The sequence below is a fragment of the Alexandromys fortis genome, unplaced genomic scaffold, assembly GCF_014885135.2.
Source record: "Alexandromys fortis isolate MF-2015 unplaced genomic scaffold, M_Fortis_MF-2015_v1.1 scaffold_462, whole genome shotgun sequence".
NCBI lineage: Eukaryota > Metazoa > Chordata > Mammalia > Rodentia > Cricetidae > Alexandromys > Alexandromys fortis.
In genome coordinates, this window is record NW_026068338.1 from 107,344 (window position 1) to 122,373 (window position 15,030).

At 42.8% G+C, this 15,030-nt stretch overlaps 1 protein-coding gene across 1 annotated transcript in view; it reads left to right on the plus strand.

Moving 5' to 3' along the window:
- The first annotated feature begins 1,790 nt into the window (after positions 1-1,790).
- Pus7 (pseudouridine synthase 7) overlaps positions 1,791-15,030 on the plus strand; it is a 42,550-nt gene continuing 29,310 nt past the window's right edge. The window contains exons 1-5 of the mRNA XM_050132880.1: positions 1,791-1,974; positions 5,836-6,262; positions 8,370-8,454; positions 8,567-8,668; positions 13,185-13,329. Coding sequence (XP_049988837.1) covers positions 5,868-6,262; positions 8,370-8,454; positions 8,567-8,668; positions 13,185-13,329 — 727 coding nt within the window. The 5' untranslated portion in view covers positions 1,791-1,974; positions 5,836-5,867. The remainder of the gene's footprint in view (positions 1,975-5,835; positions 6,263-8,369; positions 8,455-8,566; positions 8,669-13,184; positions 13,330-15,030) is intronic.

Below are 15,030 nucleotides of genomic sequence, written 5' to 3' on the forward strand. Positions count from 1 at the left end.
GACAACTTGACTTCTATTCCCAGAAACCATGTAAAGGTAGAAGGAGAGAACCAACCTCTACAGAATTGACCTCTGACCTCCGCATGTAGGCATGCTCACACAAACACACATGTCATAAACACACAATGGTAAAAATAAATAAGTTGGAAAGCGATAAAGGAAAACACCCAATACGGGCCATCCCTCTCCTTGAACTTAAAAGTGAACCAAGTCTTAGTGACTTTCTTGAGATAAAACCAGCTTAAGGGAGAAAGGGTTAAAGATGGCTGACAGTTCAAGGATAGAGTCCATTATGGAAGGGAAGCTAAGAACCTTGGTCACCTCACACCCACAATTGGAAACAGAGAGCAATGAAAGGGTCATTAGAACTCCCAAGAAGGTCATGACCCACAGGTTGAGAGCCTCTGATTTACATGGTCCAGAATCCCAGCCAGAGAATGATGCTATTCATAGTATGTGGATCTTTCCATTTCAATGAAATCAACCAGGATAATTCTACATAGGTATGGCCAGGGGCCTGTCTCCCAGGTAATTCTAGATTATGTCAAATTGACAAATAAGACAATCATCACATATGTGAACATAAACACAGAGATACAACAAACACAACACATGTCTAAGAGAAATACGAAGATTTGAAATAACATTTTTATTTGAGACAGGCTCTCACCTAACCCACGTTGATCTGGGATTCCTTACATAGCCCCAAAGGACCATAACCTTCTAGTCCTTCTGCCCCCATCAACTTTGTGCTGGTATAACAAGCTTGTGACACTCCATGTTTTAGTTAGGGTTTCTGTGGCTATGAACAGACACCATGACCACAGCAACTCATATAAAGTATAACATTTAATTGGGGTAGCTCACATACAGTTCAGATAGTCAGTCCATTATCATCATGGTGGGACATGATGGCATACAGACAGACATGGTGCTGGAGAAGTAACTGAGAATCCTTCACCTGGCAGGCAACAGGAAGTAGTCTAAGACACTGGGTAGAATTTTGAGCATATATGAGACCACAAAATCTACCCTCCACAGTTACACACTTCCTCCAACAAGGTCATATCCACTCAAAGCCACACATCCTAATAGTGCCACTCTGTATGAGGGCCATTTTCTTTCAAACCACCACACTCTTACAAATCTTGATTTATTTTATTTTATTTTTGCCCTGAGTTGAAGTCTGGGGAAAAAAATTACATCTGAAATGTTATAGGGTGTTTTGATTTGATTAGTTTGCTACTTGAAGAGCATAAGAATAAAAATACATTTTATTTTTATTGACCCCAAAGCATAAACCAGCAATGATGGGGTTTCCCTGACAGTCCGACTAGGGAGTTCTCAAATGTAAGAAGTGGCAAAAACAGACTGAAGCAGCAGATTGCCCTGAGTTCCAGGCCTACCTGGGTTACAGAGTAAAGAATCCTGTCTCAGAGGGATTGTAGGAGCATGGCATTCTTAGATATTGTTATGTTTGTAAGTATCAAGTTGTAGAAGAGAAAATTAATTCTTTTTTCATTATTGTTCACTGAGTGATGGGATGCAACAAGAGTCATAATGTCTGAACATGACCAAAACACAACACAAGCATCGAATTGATAGGAAAGCCATTCAATTAATATGCGCTCTTACCTATAATAAAAGGCGAAAGAAGCTCTCACTCAAGCGCAATTAACAACTAAAAATGCAGTCTCTGGTTTTTTTAAGTCCCAGGCACCGGGGGGCGGAGCGTCCTCCCGGGACCGCGGGTGGGTGAGGCGGGCTCCGCCCCAGGGCGTGGTCTGCGCAGCGCTGCGCCGCACGTGTGCGAGCCCGGCGGCTGGTGGGAGATCTGGTCCGAGTGAGTTTCCTCGCGGTCCAGCCTCTGCGGACTGGCGCTGGCTGCCGTCTCCTCCGAGTGGCCGCCGCTCTCCTGCGTTCGTCCGGAGCGAGCGCCTTCTTTGCCGCTTGGCCCGCGCCTTCAGGCTCCGGGTAAGTGCTCGGCCAGGCGGCACGGCCCCAGGCCTTCGGAGAAGCACGCGGCCGGGAGGGTGGCTGGCCGCTCCGCAGCCCGCGCCGTCCCCGGTTTTTCCGCCTCCGGCTCCACATTTCTCGCTCTCCGGTATCTGCTCCATGCTCCCCGATCCCGGATCCCAGTTCCCTAATTCCCGAGCGGTGCTCCGGGACCCCGGCTCTTCGCCGTGATCCTGGCTGGTCGTTAGGCGGCGCTGCTTCCCTAGCCCCTCTTTGGCCGCTGCTCTGTGGACCGGAACCTTTTCCTCTCCTTCCTTGCTTGGAGGTGCCTTAGGCGCTCCCCAAGCTCATTTCCTTTCTAGAAATACAAACCAACGGTTTCCCCAGCCCTGCTCAACCCTCCAAATTGCCCGACCGGCGTGCACGGTTCTGGGCTTAGTGCTGGCCGCAAATGTTTTACGTTCTAGGCCGGCCTCGGGCTGCTGCTCTTCTCACCCCCAAGAAAGCAATCAGGCTTTCTGGGGTCTTTTCTCCAGCCTTTGCTGTGCAGGCTACTTACCCTTTGGTCCTTACCACAAGCCCTAAACTGAGGGGGCTTTAAAAAGCACATAGTTGTTGCTGTTAATCAGTGCCTGTCAAGAAAGTAGTGTTGGGAGAGAGTTACAGGCCACTTCTTAAAAATAAAAATAAAAAATGAAATTAAAAAAAAAAACCTAAAATGTAGGTGTCGTTTTGGTTTGTTCCCACTCTAAAATTACTACCACCAACAGTAACAACAACAAATACAAAATCTGTGGCCATCTGTAAATTGGTATACCCCGGTGGCAGGGCAATGTTTTTATTGAAGGAGCTGTCAAAATTTAGACTATTTGCTATAGTGAGAAAGAGGGAAATCATGCCCAAAAATTAGCAAATAGCCAACAGACAGAAACTGTTAATTTAACAAGCTTCTTTGAACACATAGTTTTGAGACAGGACTTACTGTGTAGACCAGGGTGGCCCGAACTAGAGATCCTCTTGCCTCAGCCCCCCAAGTGCTGGTCTTACAGGAGAAGGACATCCACTGTATCCCCCTCTGAACTTGTCTCTCTCTTTTTGTGGAGGAAGGGTTGAGACAGTCTCCCTACTGTATAGCCTTGCTGTCCTGGAACTCTCTGTGTAGACCAAGCTGGCGTGGAACTCACGGGCTTGGGCCACCACACTCTACTCTTCAACATTTTTGTTAGAGGATGGGGCAATACAAGGCACTAATGAAACTGAGATTTTTGCACCCTGGAAAGAAATAACAGACCAGTTGATCTGTTAGCCTAATTTCTACCTGTGATCTTTACAGGTTCTTCTGCCCTTGTGGGACTCTCAAGGGTCTACTGAGAGTTTTTCAGGTCTACTTTCTTCAAGTCTTTAAAACATCTTTATGGAGGCTTCACACAAAGTGACCTTTTCTGCTCATCCATCCCTTTCTCTGCTTTTAACTGGCTTACATGTCCTCACACAGGGTTTGTTTAATTGTATTCTGCTTCTGAGAACATCCCCTGCAAATTTATTTTGTTTTTGAATATGTCCACAAGTAGAATGTCATCTGTTTCATTGCAAGAAGTCTTCCGTTTTCATCCAGTGCCTACACAGGATATATATACTCGATATATGTTAAAGTAAATTTTTTTTTCTGAATAGGATGTTGGGTGTGCTCTGCCCTTAAAGAAAGTGTCTCTAAGTCATGCATGCTGCTGCAGGCCTCGGCAGGAGGATCACGAGTTCAAAAGCAGCCTGTAAGGGTATTCTAAGCAATGTAGGAAGACCCTGTCTCAAAGTAAAGACAAAGGTCAATGTGGTTCATTGTTAGCACACTTGCTAACATGCACAGCCCTTCATGAGACCCTCCCTGTCTCAGAAAGCAAAAGTATTTAAAGGAGCAAACCATGAGTAAGCATCAACAATAGCTCAGGAATCAAAAAGCAGAGCAAAACCAAGTGGGAAGTCCAGAGATAGAGAGAGTAGGCAGAGTCAAGGAGACACCATGTAGCTGCCAAAGGAGAAGGATGCAGCAAAGGAGGACACCCGCCAGAACCTTACCTTACTACCTTACCTTACCCGTAGGCCACAACCTCGTAGTGATACACACATAATTAGAAATGGGTTAATTCACGATGTAAGAGCTAGCTAGAAGTATGCCTGAGTTATTGGCCAAACATTGTTGTAATTAATATAGTTTCAGTGTAATTATTCCGGTCTAAGCTGTCAGGAAATGAAAGACCAGTCTCTGACTACAAGGAGACACCTCACTGACTAAGCCACATCCCTTGCTGTTTTGAGTCTGAATCTCTTATAGCTCAGGCTGACCTTGAACTAGTCCTTTAATTTCTGCCTCTCAAGTGCTGAGATTACAGGAGTGTGCCATCATACCCGGCTGATTTCTTAGGTACTACATAACAGTACCCCTCTCGTTAATATGCTGCTGTATTTTCTCAGTTTTGGAAAGATAATACATGTGCCTGGGACAAGGTTATAATAAAACTATGGTGGTATTCAGTGAAAACACAGCTCTATCCACCTAGGTCCTCAACTAGAAGTAACCACCTTTTGCAGTTCCTAGTCACTTGTATCTACATATTATTCAGCTTATTTATATTTAATTTGTCTTATGTGTGTGCATGTGTGCCTACACATCTGTGTGTAAGAACAGAGCACAGAATCCCCAAGGACTCGCATTGTAGGCAGTTGTAAACCCCCTACATGCGGGTACTGGGAACTGAATGTGGAACTTCTGAAAGAGCAACAAGAACTCTTGACTTCTGAGCCGTCCCTTCATCCCCCGAATTTATATTCTCTTTGGTTTGGGTTTGTTTTGTTTTCATTTTTAATTTTTTTATGTGTGAGAGTTTGGCCTGTGTGTATATAGATACACCACGTACATGTCTGGTTTCTGCAGAATTCAGAAGAAAGCATCAGATCCCATGAAACAAATTTGGGATAGTTGTGAGCCACCATGTATTAGGAACAAAACCCAGGTCCTCTGAAAGAGCAACAAATGCTATTAACTATTGAACCATCTTGCCAGCCCCTCTCTAAATTATGTTCTTAAGATAAATCCCTTTTAAAAAAAATTTCTAGCTTAAACTACATTTAGAGTGTTTTGTTTGTTGGTTTATTGAGGTAGTGTCCTTTTGTATAGCCCCGACTGGCCTGAAACTCACAGAAACCCACCTGACCTGCTTCCCACATGCTGTGATTAAAGGCATGTGCCCCTGCACTTAGCTGTTCATGAGAATGTTGGTGTAAATTATTGTACTTGTTTTCTGTTTTTATACTTTTGAGTGTGTGCAAATATCAGAATTACTTACTTTCTCATTAAAAAGATACTTGCATGTTTTATTTATCTGAATGTGTGTCAGTGAATGCCCATGCATGTGATTGCCTTAGAAGGCCAGAAGAGAATGTCTAATCTCCTAGAGTTGGACTGGCAGGTGGTTATGAGCCACCTATATTAGGTATTAGGAACCACCTGGTATTAGGAACCAAACTTGGGTTCTCTGAAAAATCAGCAAGCATTCTTAACCATTGAGCCATCTTTCCACACCCCTGAGAATTATTGTAATAAATGATTTTTTTTCTTTTTTGGTTTTTCAAGACAGGGTTTCTCTGTAGCTTTGGAGCCTGTCCTGGAACTCCCTTTGTAGACCAGGCTGGCCTCAAACTCACAGAGATCCGCCTGCCTCTGCCTCGTGAGTGCTGGGATTAAAGGCGTGTGCCACCACTGCCCGGCTTAATAAATGATTTATAAAGGACCGTCTGAACAAGGTTCATTTTGCTTCTGTTTGCCAAAAATCAGCTTCTTTATGGGAGATTGTTAACCTCTACTCTTTTCTCCTCTCTAAAAAGGTTCTCGTAAATGTTTTCTTGGAACCTTAAAGATGGAAATGACAAACGTGTCCCTGAAACGTGGGTGCCTTGTTGTGGAAGATAATGACGGTGTGGCCTCGCAGGAGGAAACGAAGAAACAGAAGGTTTCAGAGTGCTGTCTGATCGACAGTCAGGATAGAGTAGAAAATGAAGGTCTGCACAGCAGTGAGGAGGAGCCTGGGCCTCTAGAAGCTGAAAGTACAAAGAAAGATGAAAAGAATTCCAGTGCTCATGTGCAAGAGGAGGAAGAGGAGGAAGAAGAGGAAGAAGGCCTTCCAGAGACAGGGGAAGAGGAGGAGCCAGAGAGCTTTGCAGACATGATGAAGCATGGGCTCACAGAGCTTGACGTCGGCATCACCAAGTTTGTGAGCCCTCATGAGGGCTTCTCGGGGATCTTAAAAGAAAGGTGTGTTAGTGAGCATTGCACATGCTAGCCAAGCTCCTCAGCTACTGAGCTACAGTTCCAGCCCCCAGTTTCCGTCTTTCTTTGCTCCCTCTTCCCCTTTTTTCAGTCTTACCCACCTTCTTCTCTTTAAAAAAGATCTTTTTGTTTGTTTTTGAGGCAGTCTCTCTCTAAATAGCCTAGGTAAATTCAGAAGTTGTCTTAAACTTTCAATCCTCAGCCTCTTGAGTGTTAGAAATTTGGGGGAATGCCTTTACACCCAACTTTCCATTTGGTTTTCTAACCCCAAGAGTTGTTTGCGTTTCTGGTCAAAAACAGACAATGTGGGAGAGCTGCCTGAGTAGATGGTCTTGGGTTTTGAACATGTTTGTTTTCTGTGGTCCTGAGCCTTGAACTCAAGGCTTCACGCACACTAGACAGACACTCTTACTACACTGTACCCATTATATTTCTTTTTTTTTAAATCCTCTTTTTTTTTTTTTTTAAAAGATGTATTTATTTTGTATACAACATTCCTTCCATGTATGCCTGCAGGCCAGAAGAGGGCACCAGATCTCATTACAGATGGTTGTGAGCCACCATGTGGTTGCTGGGAATTGAACTCAGGACCTCTGGAAGAGCAGCGTTGCTCTTAACCGCTGAGCCATCTCTCCAGCCCCTCCATTGTATTCCTTGCTTTCTTTCTGTTTCTTTTGCCTTTTTTCTCATTCTTTCTTGACAGAATCTTGCTGCTTAACCAGTTTGTTCTTTAATTCTCAATCTGTCTCATGATGAACTCTTATTTCTTATCAAGGACAGACCTTCCCCAGAACTTTAAATAAATACTGTTTCCCAGTGGTACAGATTGTTAGTGTATGGGGGTGATATTTGTTTTGTTAAATTCTTTTAGACGTTTTCAAGATATTTATTTTTCTGGATTCATCTTATAATCTTAAGCTGTCTCATATGACTAGACCATATTTTCAGTAGGAAGTTGTTTGGAGCCAGAAAGATTTAGGTATGACTTTGTTTAGCCACTTAATAACTGAGTCCTCTGAGCCTCAGTCTCCACATCCACAAAATGGGTACCAGCGTCACAGAAAGTGATGATAGAAACAAATTTTGTGGTAGCTTGTGACAGACTTACTGGGTTCTGATTTAAATAACTATTTTTTAATTAACTTATTATTTAGCTTCAGTTAACTGACTGTATTTATGACTTGATTTAATATAGATTGTATAAGCGTAGGAGTGTATATATGCATGTGTATTTCGAAGCCAGAGGTTAACCTCAGGTGCCCTCCTCCGTAACTCCCCACGTGATTACTTTTAAAGACTGATTTTTTATGTGTGTGATGTGAGTGCCTGCATGTAGTTATCTGCACCACATATGTGCAGTGCCCACGGAGACTACAGAGGGGCACCAGACCCACTGGAACCGAAGTTACAAGCAGCTGTGGGCTGACATGTGGTTACCGGCACACTTAACCATTGACCTATCTCTTCAGTTCTTCCTTTGTTTTTTTGAGGCAGTCTCGAAACCTGGGCCCCACCATTTTGTATGGACAGCTCCATAATCCTCTTGTCTCTGCCTCCCCAGCAGATTGCAGGCGTGTGCCGTCATACTTGGCTTTGTCTCATGGGTGCTGGGGTTCAAACTCCAAGTCTTCATCCATGCTGCTCCTCAAGTGCTGTACTGATGGAGCCCTAAACATTGATGAACTTTTACTTTGCATTTGTTAGTATTCTTTTTTTTTTAATTAAAGATTTATTTATTAATTACGTATACAACATTCTGCTTCCATGTATGCCCGCATGCCAGAGGAGGGCGTCAGGTCTTATTACAGATGGTTGTGAGCCACCATGTGGCTTCTGGGAATTGAGCTCACGACCTCGGGAAGAGCAGCCAGTGCTCTTAACCATGGAGCCATCTCTCCAGCCCCTTGTTAGTATTTTCTGTACTAATATTTTAGTCTAGTATAAAACTGTACGTGTTTCAGTATTCATTAAAATAAGAGAAAATTTCTTGCTAATACTTTAAATCTCTTGTTTTGAATGAGTAAACTTTGTCCTAAAATTAGTAAACAGTAAAATATACACTTATTGAAAACTTTGGTTTTCTTTTTACTAGATACTCTGACTTTGTTGTTCACGAAATTGGAAAAGATGGAAGGATCAGCCATTTGGATGACTTATCTGTTCCAGTGGATGAGGAGGTAGAAATCTCTCTAGAAAAATCCATCTTTTGTAAACAATAGCTTTTCCTAAAGATCCTAGAAAGGTACTTGTACTGTCTCTGTGTAACTCACGTGCTTTCTGTGGTAAAAGGACCCTCCTGAAGATGCACTCACTGTTCTGACAGCTGAAGACAGACAGCAGCTGGAGGAGCTACAGCTTTTCAAAAATAAAGAAACCAATGTTGCCATTGAGGTAAGCAGTGCAAGAGTGAGGTCTACAGAGCTGGTCCCAGGACAGGCTCCAAAACCACAGAGAAACCTTGTCTCGGAAAACCAAAAAAAAAAGAAAAAAGAAAAAAAGAGTGAGGTCTAGGGTTTGTGTGATTCCCTCCTGGTGGGTTCCTGAGTAACCACAGAACAGCTATCTGGGCTTAAAAGGATGGCTTGTCCTGTTGCTCTCAAAGGACAGTCTGCTAGGTTTTGGTTTTGTTTTGTATAAATCAGGGCAAAAAATCAATTTCAAGATAAATATATCAAGAAAAATTTGGTTTGTTTTATTCTTGTTGAATAAACAAGAATAAAAGGATCTCATGGTCCAGCCTGGACTTGGATTTTTCCTCCTCCTGTCTCCATCTTGCAAATGCTGAGATTACCGTGTATTCCAGCACACCCAGCTTTTGTGTTTTTTTTTTTTAAATATTTATTTATTTATTTATTATGTATACAGTGTTCTGTCTGTATGCCTGCAGGCCAGAAGAGGCCTGACTGGCAAGGCTGTGTTTTTCTAAATTCTGTGGCCAAAATGTATCAAAGAGAGCTGTTGTTTAGAACCATAGGATGATAGTTCCATGGCTGCAAAGGACCATGGTGGTCAGGTGCCTGGTCCTGGCAGGAAACTCTGGCCTTCTGGCTTCTTAGTCTGATGGGATTAAGAGGGAGAGTCTCAGGGGAAAGAAGGGAGGAAGCCGATACTCAACCTGGATCTACTGCTAGCTGAGAAATAGAGAATTTAGAGAAGGTGGAGCAGCAAAGGCATTGTTCAACTTTCCTATGGCAGTTCTATTTTTCCGCGTTAGTCCATCTAATGAAATTGTGATGTTAACCAAACATGGTACTGGGGACAAAGCCAGGGCTTTATATATGCTAATTGTGCATTGTACTATTTCACTTTGTTTTGTTTTGAGACAAGATCTCCTGGCCCAGGCTGGCTTGGAACTGAACCTCACTGGATAGTCAAGGATAGCTTTGAGCTTCAGACCCTCCTGCCTCTCTCTAACTCCTAAATTCTGAAATTATAGACACCATACCAGATTTATACGGTGCTTGAGATCAAACTCTGGACTCTGTGCATAAGCCTAGCATTTTACCACTGAGCTACACTCCCAACCCCTTTACCACATAATAAATTTTAGATAGTCTAAAATTTCTCCTTTTATCACTTAGTGTCTTAGAGTTTCTATTGTTGTGAGGAGACACTATGACCACGGCATCTCTGACAAAAGAAAGCATTAAATTGGGGACTAGTTTACAGTTCAGAGGTTTTGTCCATTGTCATCATGGTGGGAAGCTAGGTGGCATGCAGGCAGACATGGTGCTGGAGAAGTAGCTGAGAGTTCTACATCTGGATCAGCAGGCAGCAGGAAGAGAGAGTAACACTGGTCTGACTTGAGCATCTGAAACCTCAGAGCCAACCCCCAGTGGCACACTTCCTCTAACAAGGCCACGCACGCATCCTAATAGTGCCACTCCCTGTGAGCCTCTGGGGGCCATTTTCATTCACACCTCCGCATTCAGTCACGCCAGCTTCTCACAGCTCATTGTCCTCCTTCAACATCACCACGTTCGTTCCCCACCCTCTCTTCCTGAAGAATACTGAACAATTCACCTGTCGACAAAATCCTTGAATAGGTTGTGGTTTCTCTGTCAGTCATCCTTTGTGCAGCTTGTTTGGTTTGACTTTGTGTGTTTTGAGGTAGACTGTCACTGTATGGCCTAAGATAGCCTGGAACTCTCGTCCTCAGCCTCCCAATTCCTGGGATTATGGGCACTCATCACATGTCCAGCCTTTAAATGTTTAACTGATGTCAGCTGGACTTTATCCCAACTCCTAAAAGTGGGGTATGTTTATTTATTTATTGGTTTTATTTTGCTCAAATTAATTAATTTATTTGGTTTGGTTTAATTTTGTTCTTGGTAATTTTTTTTTTATTATTTGAGACAAGTTCTCATATAACCTATCTAGTCTCAAACTCTTGATCCTCCTGTCTCTATCTTCCAAGGCAGAGGTTACTCCTGAGTGCTAGGATTAAAGACATGCACCATCACATATTAAAAAAACAAAACAAAACACCGTTTAAATTAAAATTAGAATTTTTTTTAAACTGTCATGAATACTAAGTAGTTTCAAAGCTCAGACCACTGGTTGGCTTCTTCAGCTTCTGGATCCTGCTCCTGTGCCGTCTTCCCTTTCCCCTTCCTCATACTGCCATGGCCAACAGTGACTACCAGAGTCAAGCCACAGCTAGTAAGAAAGGGGTTACCTGTGTTTTTAATCTGAATTTAAGAATTGTGTAGAACAGCAGTTAAGGCTGGAGAGACAGCCAGCAGCTAAGACCCCTTGTTCTTGCAGAGGACCTGAGTTCAGTTCCCAGGACTGGCTCACAACTGTCTGAAATTCCAGTTCCAGGGGATCCAATGCTCTCTTCTGACCTTCTCTGGCACCAGGCACACGTGTGTTACAAATACATACCTGCAGGCAAACACACACACACATGAAATAAAAATACAGTTTTAAAAAGAAAAAAAGAATTGTCTGTAAGAGCAATTAAAGATAGAGCACAAGTTTTCCTGCATGTGTAATAGTGTTGTGTCGTAGGCCCGTGTACATATCCCACGTATGGCAAAACTAGCTCTTATTCTGAAAGCTATGCTGTTGGCTCACAGTTTTAACTTTTATTTATTTATTTTTGCTTATGTTTATGGGTGTTTTGCCTGCATGATATATGCCCATGTGCTACATACGTGCCTGGTGCACAAGGAGGCTAGAAGGGTTACCGTCTCCGGGAACTGGAGTTACAGGTAGTTGTGAGCTGCCATGTTGGTGCTGGGGATGAGACCCAGGTCTGGGCAGACATCCAGATCTCCTACCTGCTGAGCTATCTCTACAGCCCCCAGTTTTACCTTTCAAAGGGCATGAATTACAGGCAAGTTACCTTATCTAGTAAATGAAGAGGAAATGTGTAGTTTCAGTTTAGTGGTGTTGGTTTGGTTTTAAATATTTATTTTATGTATACACGTGTCTTGTCTACCTACCTGTATGTCTATGTACCACCTGCATGGCTGGTGCCCAAGGAAGTCAAAAGAGAGTGTCAGATTCCCCTGGAACTGGGATTAGCGATGGTTATAAGCTGTCACTGGTTGCTGGGAACCCACCCAGGTCCTCTGCAAGAGCAGCAAGTTCTCTTAACTGCTGCGCCATCTCTGTAGACGTAATTTTGTTGCTTTGGTAACCATCTCATAACCATCATGGAACACACTATGTATGTAGCCCAGATAGCCTTGAACTTCTGATCAGTGTTGAAATTATAAGTAGATGCCCTGCCTTGCTAGAACTGGCTAAATTTTCAGTCTAAATATTTGTTTATATATGTAAACTGTTATTCCAACTTGGTGCTTTCAGCCATTGCTGATCTTGACTCTGTGCTGTGAGGAAATCATTTACTTATGGCTATGAGTCATTTTATTTTTTATATCATTTTGTTTTGCTAAGGTCTAGGATCTATTCTCTGTGTTGATGTTTTCAGCTTTTAGGTTGCAACAACTAAATCAGTCTGTGAAATCAAATTCGTAGGTCTCACAATCAGCGCTTTTAATTTTTCTTGCTGTTAGAGGTAAGGAAAGTGGCCCAGTTAACTTATTCCTTTATAACTTGTAAAAACCTTCATAGTGTGTGCACATGTGGACATCAGAGAAAATTTGTGTGGCTAAGTGCCTCGACCCAGTGAGCCATTTTGCCAACTCCACTATCAACATTTTTAAGAGACTGAATTAGGAAATACTTGTTCACTGAGTATAGCATTAATGTGTTTTGTAAAATCTTTTTTTGTTTTTAAAATATGGCATATCCAGCCTTTTGTGATGTTGAATAGAGGTAAAATCTGTTTCTTGGTGTGAAAAACTTCAAAAGCTGACAAAAAGTTGTTTAAATGATAAGTTTAAATGTTCTTTATGTTGATTTTCTTTATTGTGTTAGATTTTCCCCCATAACATAATTTAATATAAAATAAAATCCAGTAGGAGGCAGCTGTGGACTGAGTTGGCAGAAGGATTAACTTTCTGATACCCGGAAGGCTTGTCTCTCAGCATCTTGTTCTGTGACTTCCCCATGCTGTTTATCTGGAAGAGACACCAAAAGCAGCTTCTGGGGGTGATTGCAGAGACTACCTGCTTCATTTCGAATCCAGCTCTTGTACCCTGCCATTACGTAACTTCAAACGCATTCTATCACTCTCCCAAGCCTCCTTCTGACTTCCACATGACACAGTGGTGGGTTAGCAGGGAGCTCGTGGGGAGTGAAGGAGAAGGTGAGTCTGCAGATGCACTATCCACAAGCCCTTGGCATCTTCATTATCAGGCAGCCCGAAGTGTTTTCTGAAATAATAGCCAAGTGTTCTTGTTGACTTTTGCATAGTTGATAGAATGAGCCATGTCCTCATGTTATTTTCCTATTGATGCTTGTTAGAGTGTTACCTGTCTTCTGTTTTCCACAGGTCATTGAGGACACCAAAGAAAAAAGAACCGTCATCCATCAAGCTATTAAATCTCTCTTCCCAGGATTGGAGACAAAAACAGAGGATAGAGAAGGAAGGAAATACATCGTAGCTTACCATGCAGCTGGCAAAAAGGCTTTGGCAAGTAAGCATGACATTGGCCCGCTTTCTCCCGTCAGGCGAGTGGGAGGGGCAGGACCTCCCACCCCCACCTCCTTTGCTTTGCTTATTCACGTCTGTGGGCTGTCTTGCCCTTGTACAGAGGGTCATGTCATGTCTTCAAAAGGTCAAAAGTCCTTTCAGATGGAGAGCAGTTTTGTACACTGTCTGTCTGGTGGACTTTCAGTCTTGTCTGTGAGTGCAGATTTACAAAAACTACAGTGGTGCCCGAGAGAATCCTGAGAGCAGAGTGAGCTGATTGCCAATTTAATCAGAAAGTAGGGGGATTTTTGCTCACTGTATGCTCTTTTTTTTTTTTTTTTTAAAGATTTATTTTATTTATTATGTGTACAGCATTCCTTCCATGTGTGCCTGCAGGCCGCCGGGTCTCATTATAGATGGCTGCGAGCCACCATGTGGTTGCTGGGAATTGAACTCAGGACCTCTGGAAGAGCAGTCAGTGCTCTTAACCACTGAGCCATTTCTCCAGCCCTCACTGTATGCTCTTAAAGGAAGAAGAAGCCTTTCAGATGAACAGAAATGCTGGCCTCCCCTCCCGGGGGCATATGTCCTGTTCGACTTCCCAAACATGGGTGTCTTTGTTCACGTACATAAAAACATGGGGTTTTAAGAAGTTGACCCTTCATCTGAGTCCTTTTGTTCTCTGTTGTACAGTCAGTGTGAACATATTGTCGGTCACTTTGATGTTTAAGTTCTCATGTGTTCTATACAACCATGAGAATTTCTATTTGCCTAGACCCCTAAGAAAAATTAGATATTTCTTGTTTTCCTTATCAAATCAGTACATATGTTTTTCATGAAAACTAAACAGAAAACAGTTATTTCTTGATTTTTCTCGCCTACCAGTGTCTGGTGCTGTATGTCTCGAGTTCTCCCTATTAGCAGTCAGTTACTTCAAAGTACAGGGTGTTGTCGTAAGAGGCTTGAACCCATTAGGACCTGTCAATATCCCCTAAATGAATAGAGAGCGTAGTATATGAATGACGATTACATGTTTGTAATGATGCTCCCAGGAAAATGAAAGGGCTTAAGAAAAAAAGCCAGGTTGGCCACCTGGAAAAAATCAGTGAGAAGTTTTGAGTAATCGGAGGAAAAGATAGAGACCTGAGGATGCTCAGTTGATACCAAAAAAAACAAAGCTGGGCATGGTGTCACAGGCCTGTAATGGGAGGCTGAGGCAGGAGGATCTACTGTTCCTGTTTGCTTCTATGTAAAGTAGTATCTCAGAGTTGGATTGAATCTCCCTTCTCTAGCTGAGATGGTCACTTGGGAGTCTGCATTCAACCTTTTCTCATGCAGTTTTCCTGCCCAAGCTGAAAGTGGCCTAAAGGAAAGTCACCAAGAGCTCAGGGAGAACAGGTGTCTGGAGACTGATTCATGGCCCTGAGAGTGGAGCCCAGTGCCCATGACAGTTTGTTCTCTTGGGCCCTTTAAAGCTTAGCGATTTGTTTTGAAGGCCATCTACTGCCAAACCCTGGTATAAGGTGTTATTTGTGGATTATATATTATTAAACAAATTTGCAGCATTCCTTTTTTATTCATTTATTTTGGTGTGTCATGTAGCCCAGGCTGGTCTCAAACTCACTATTTAGTAACCTTGAACTCTTGATCCTTCTGGCCCCACTTCTGCTGGGATTATAGTCGTCCACCACCATATCCAATCTTG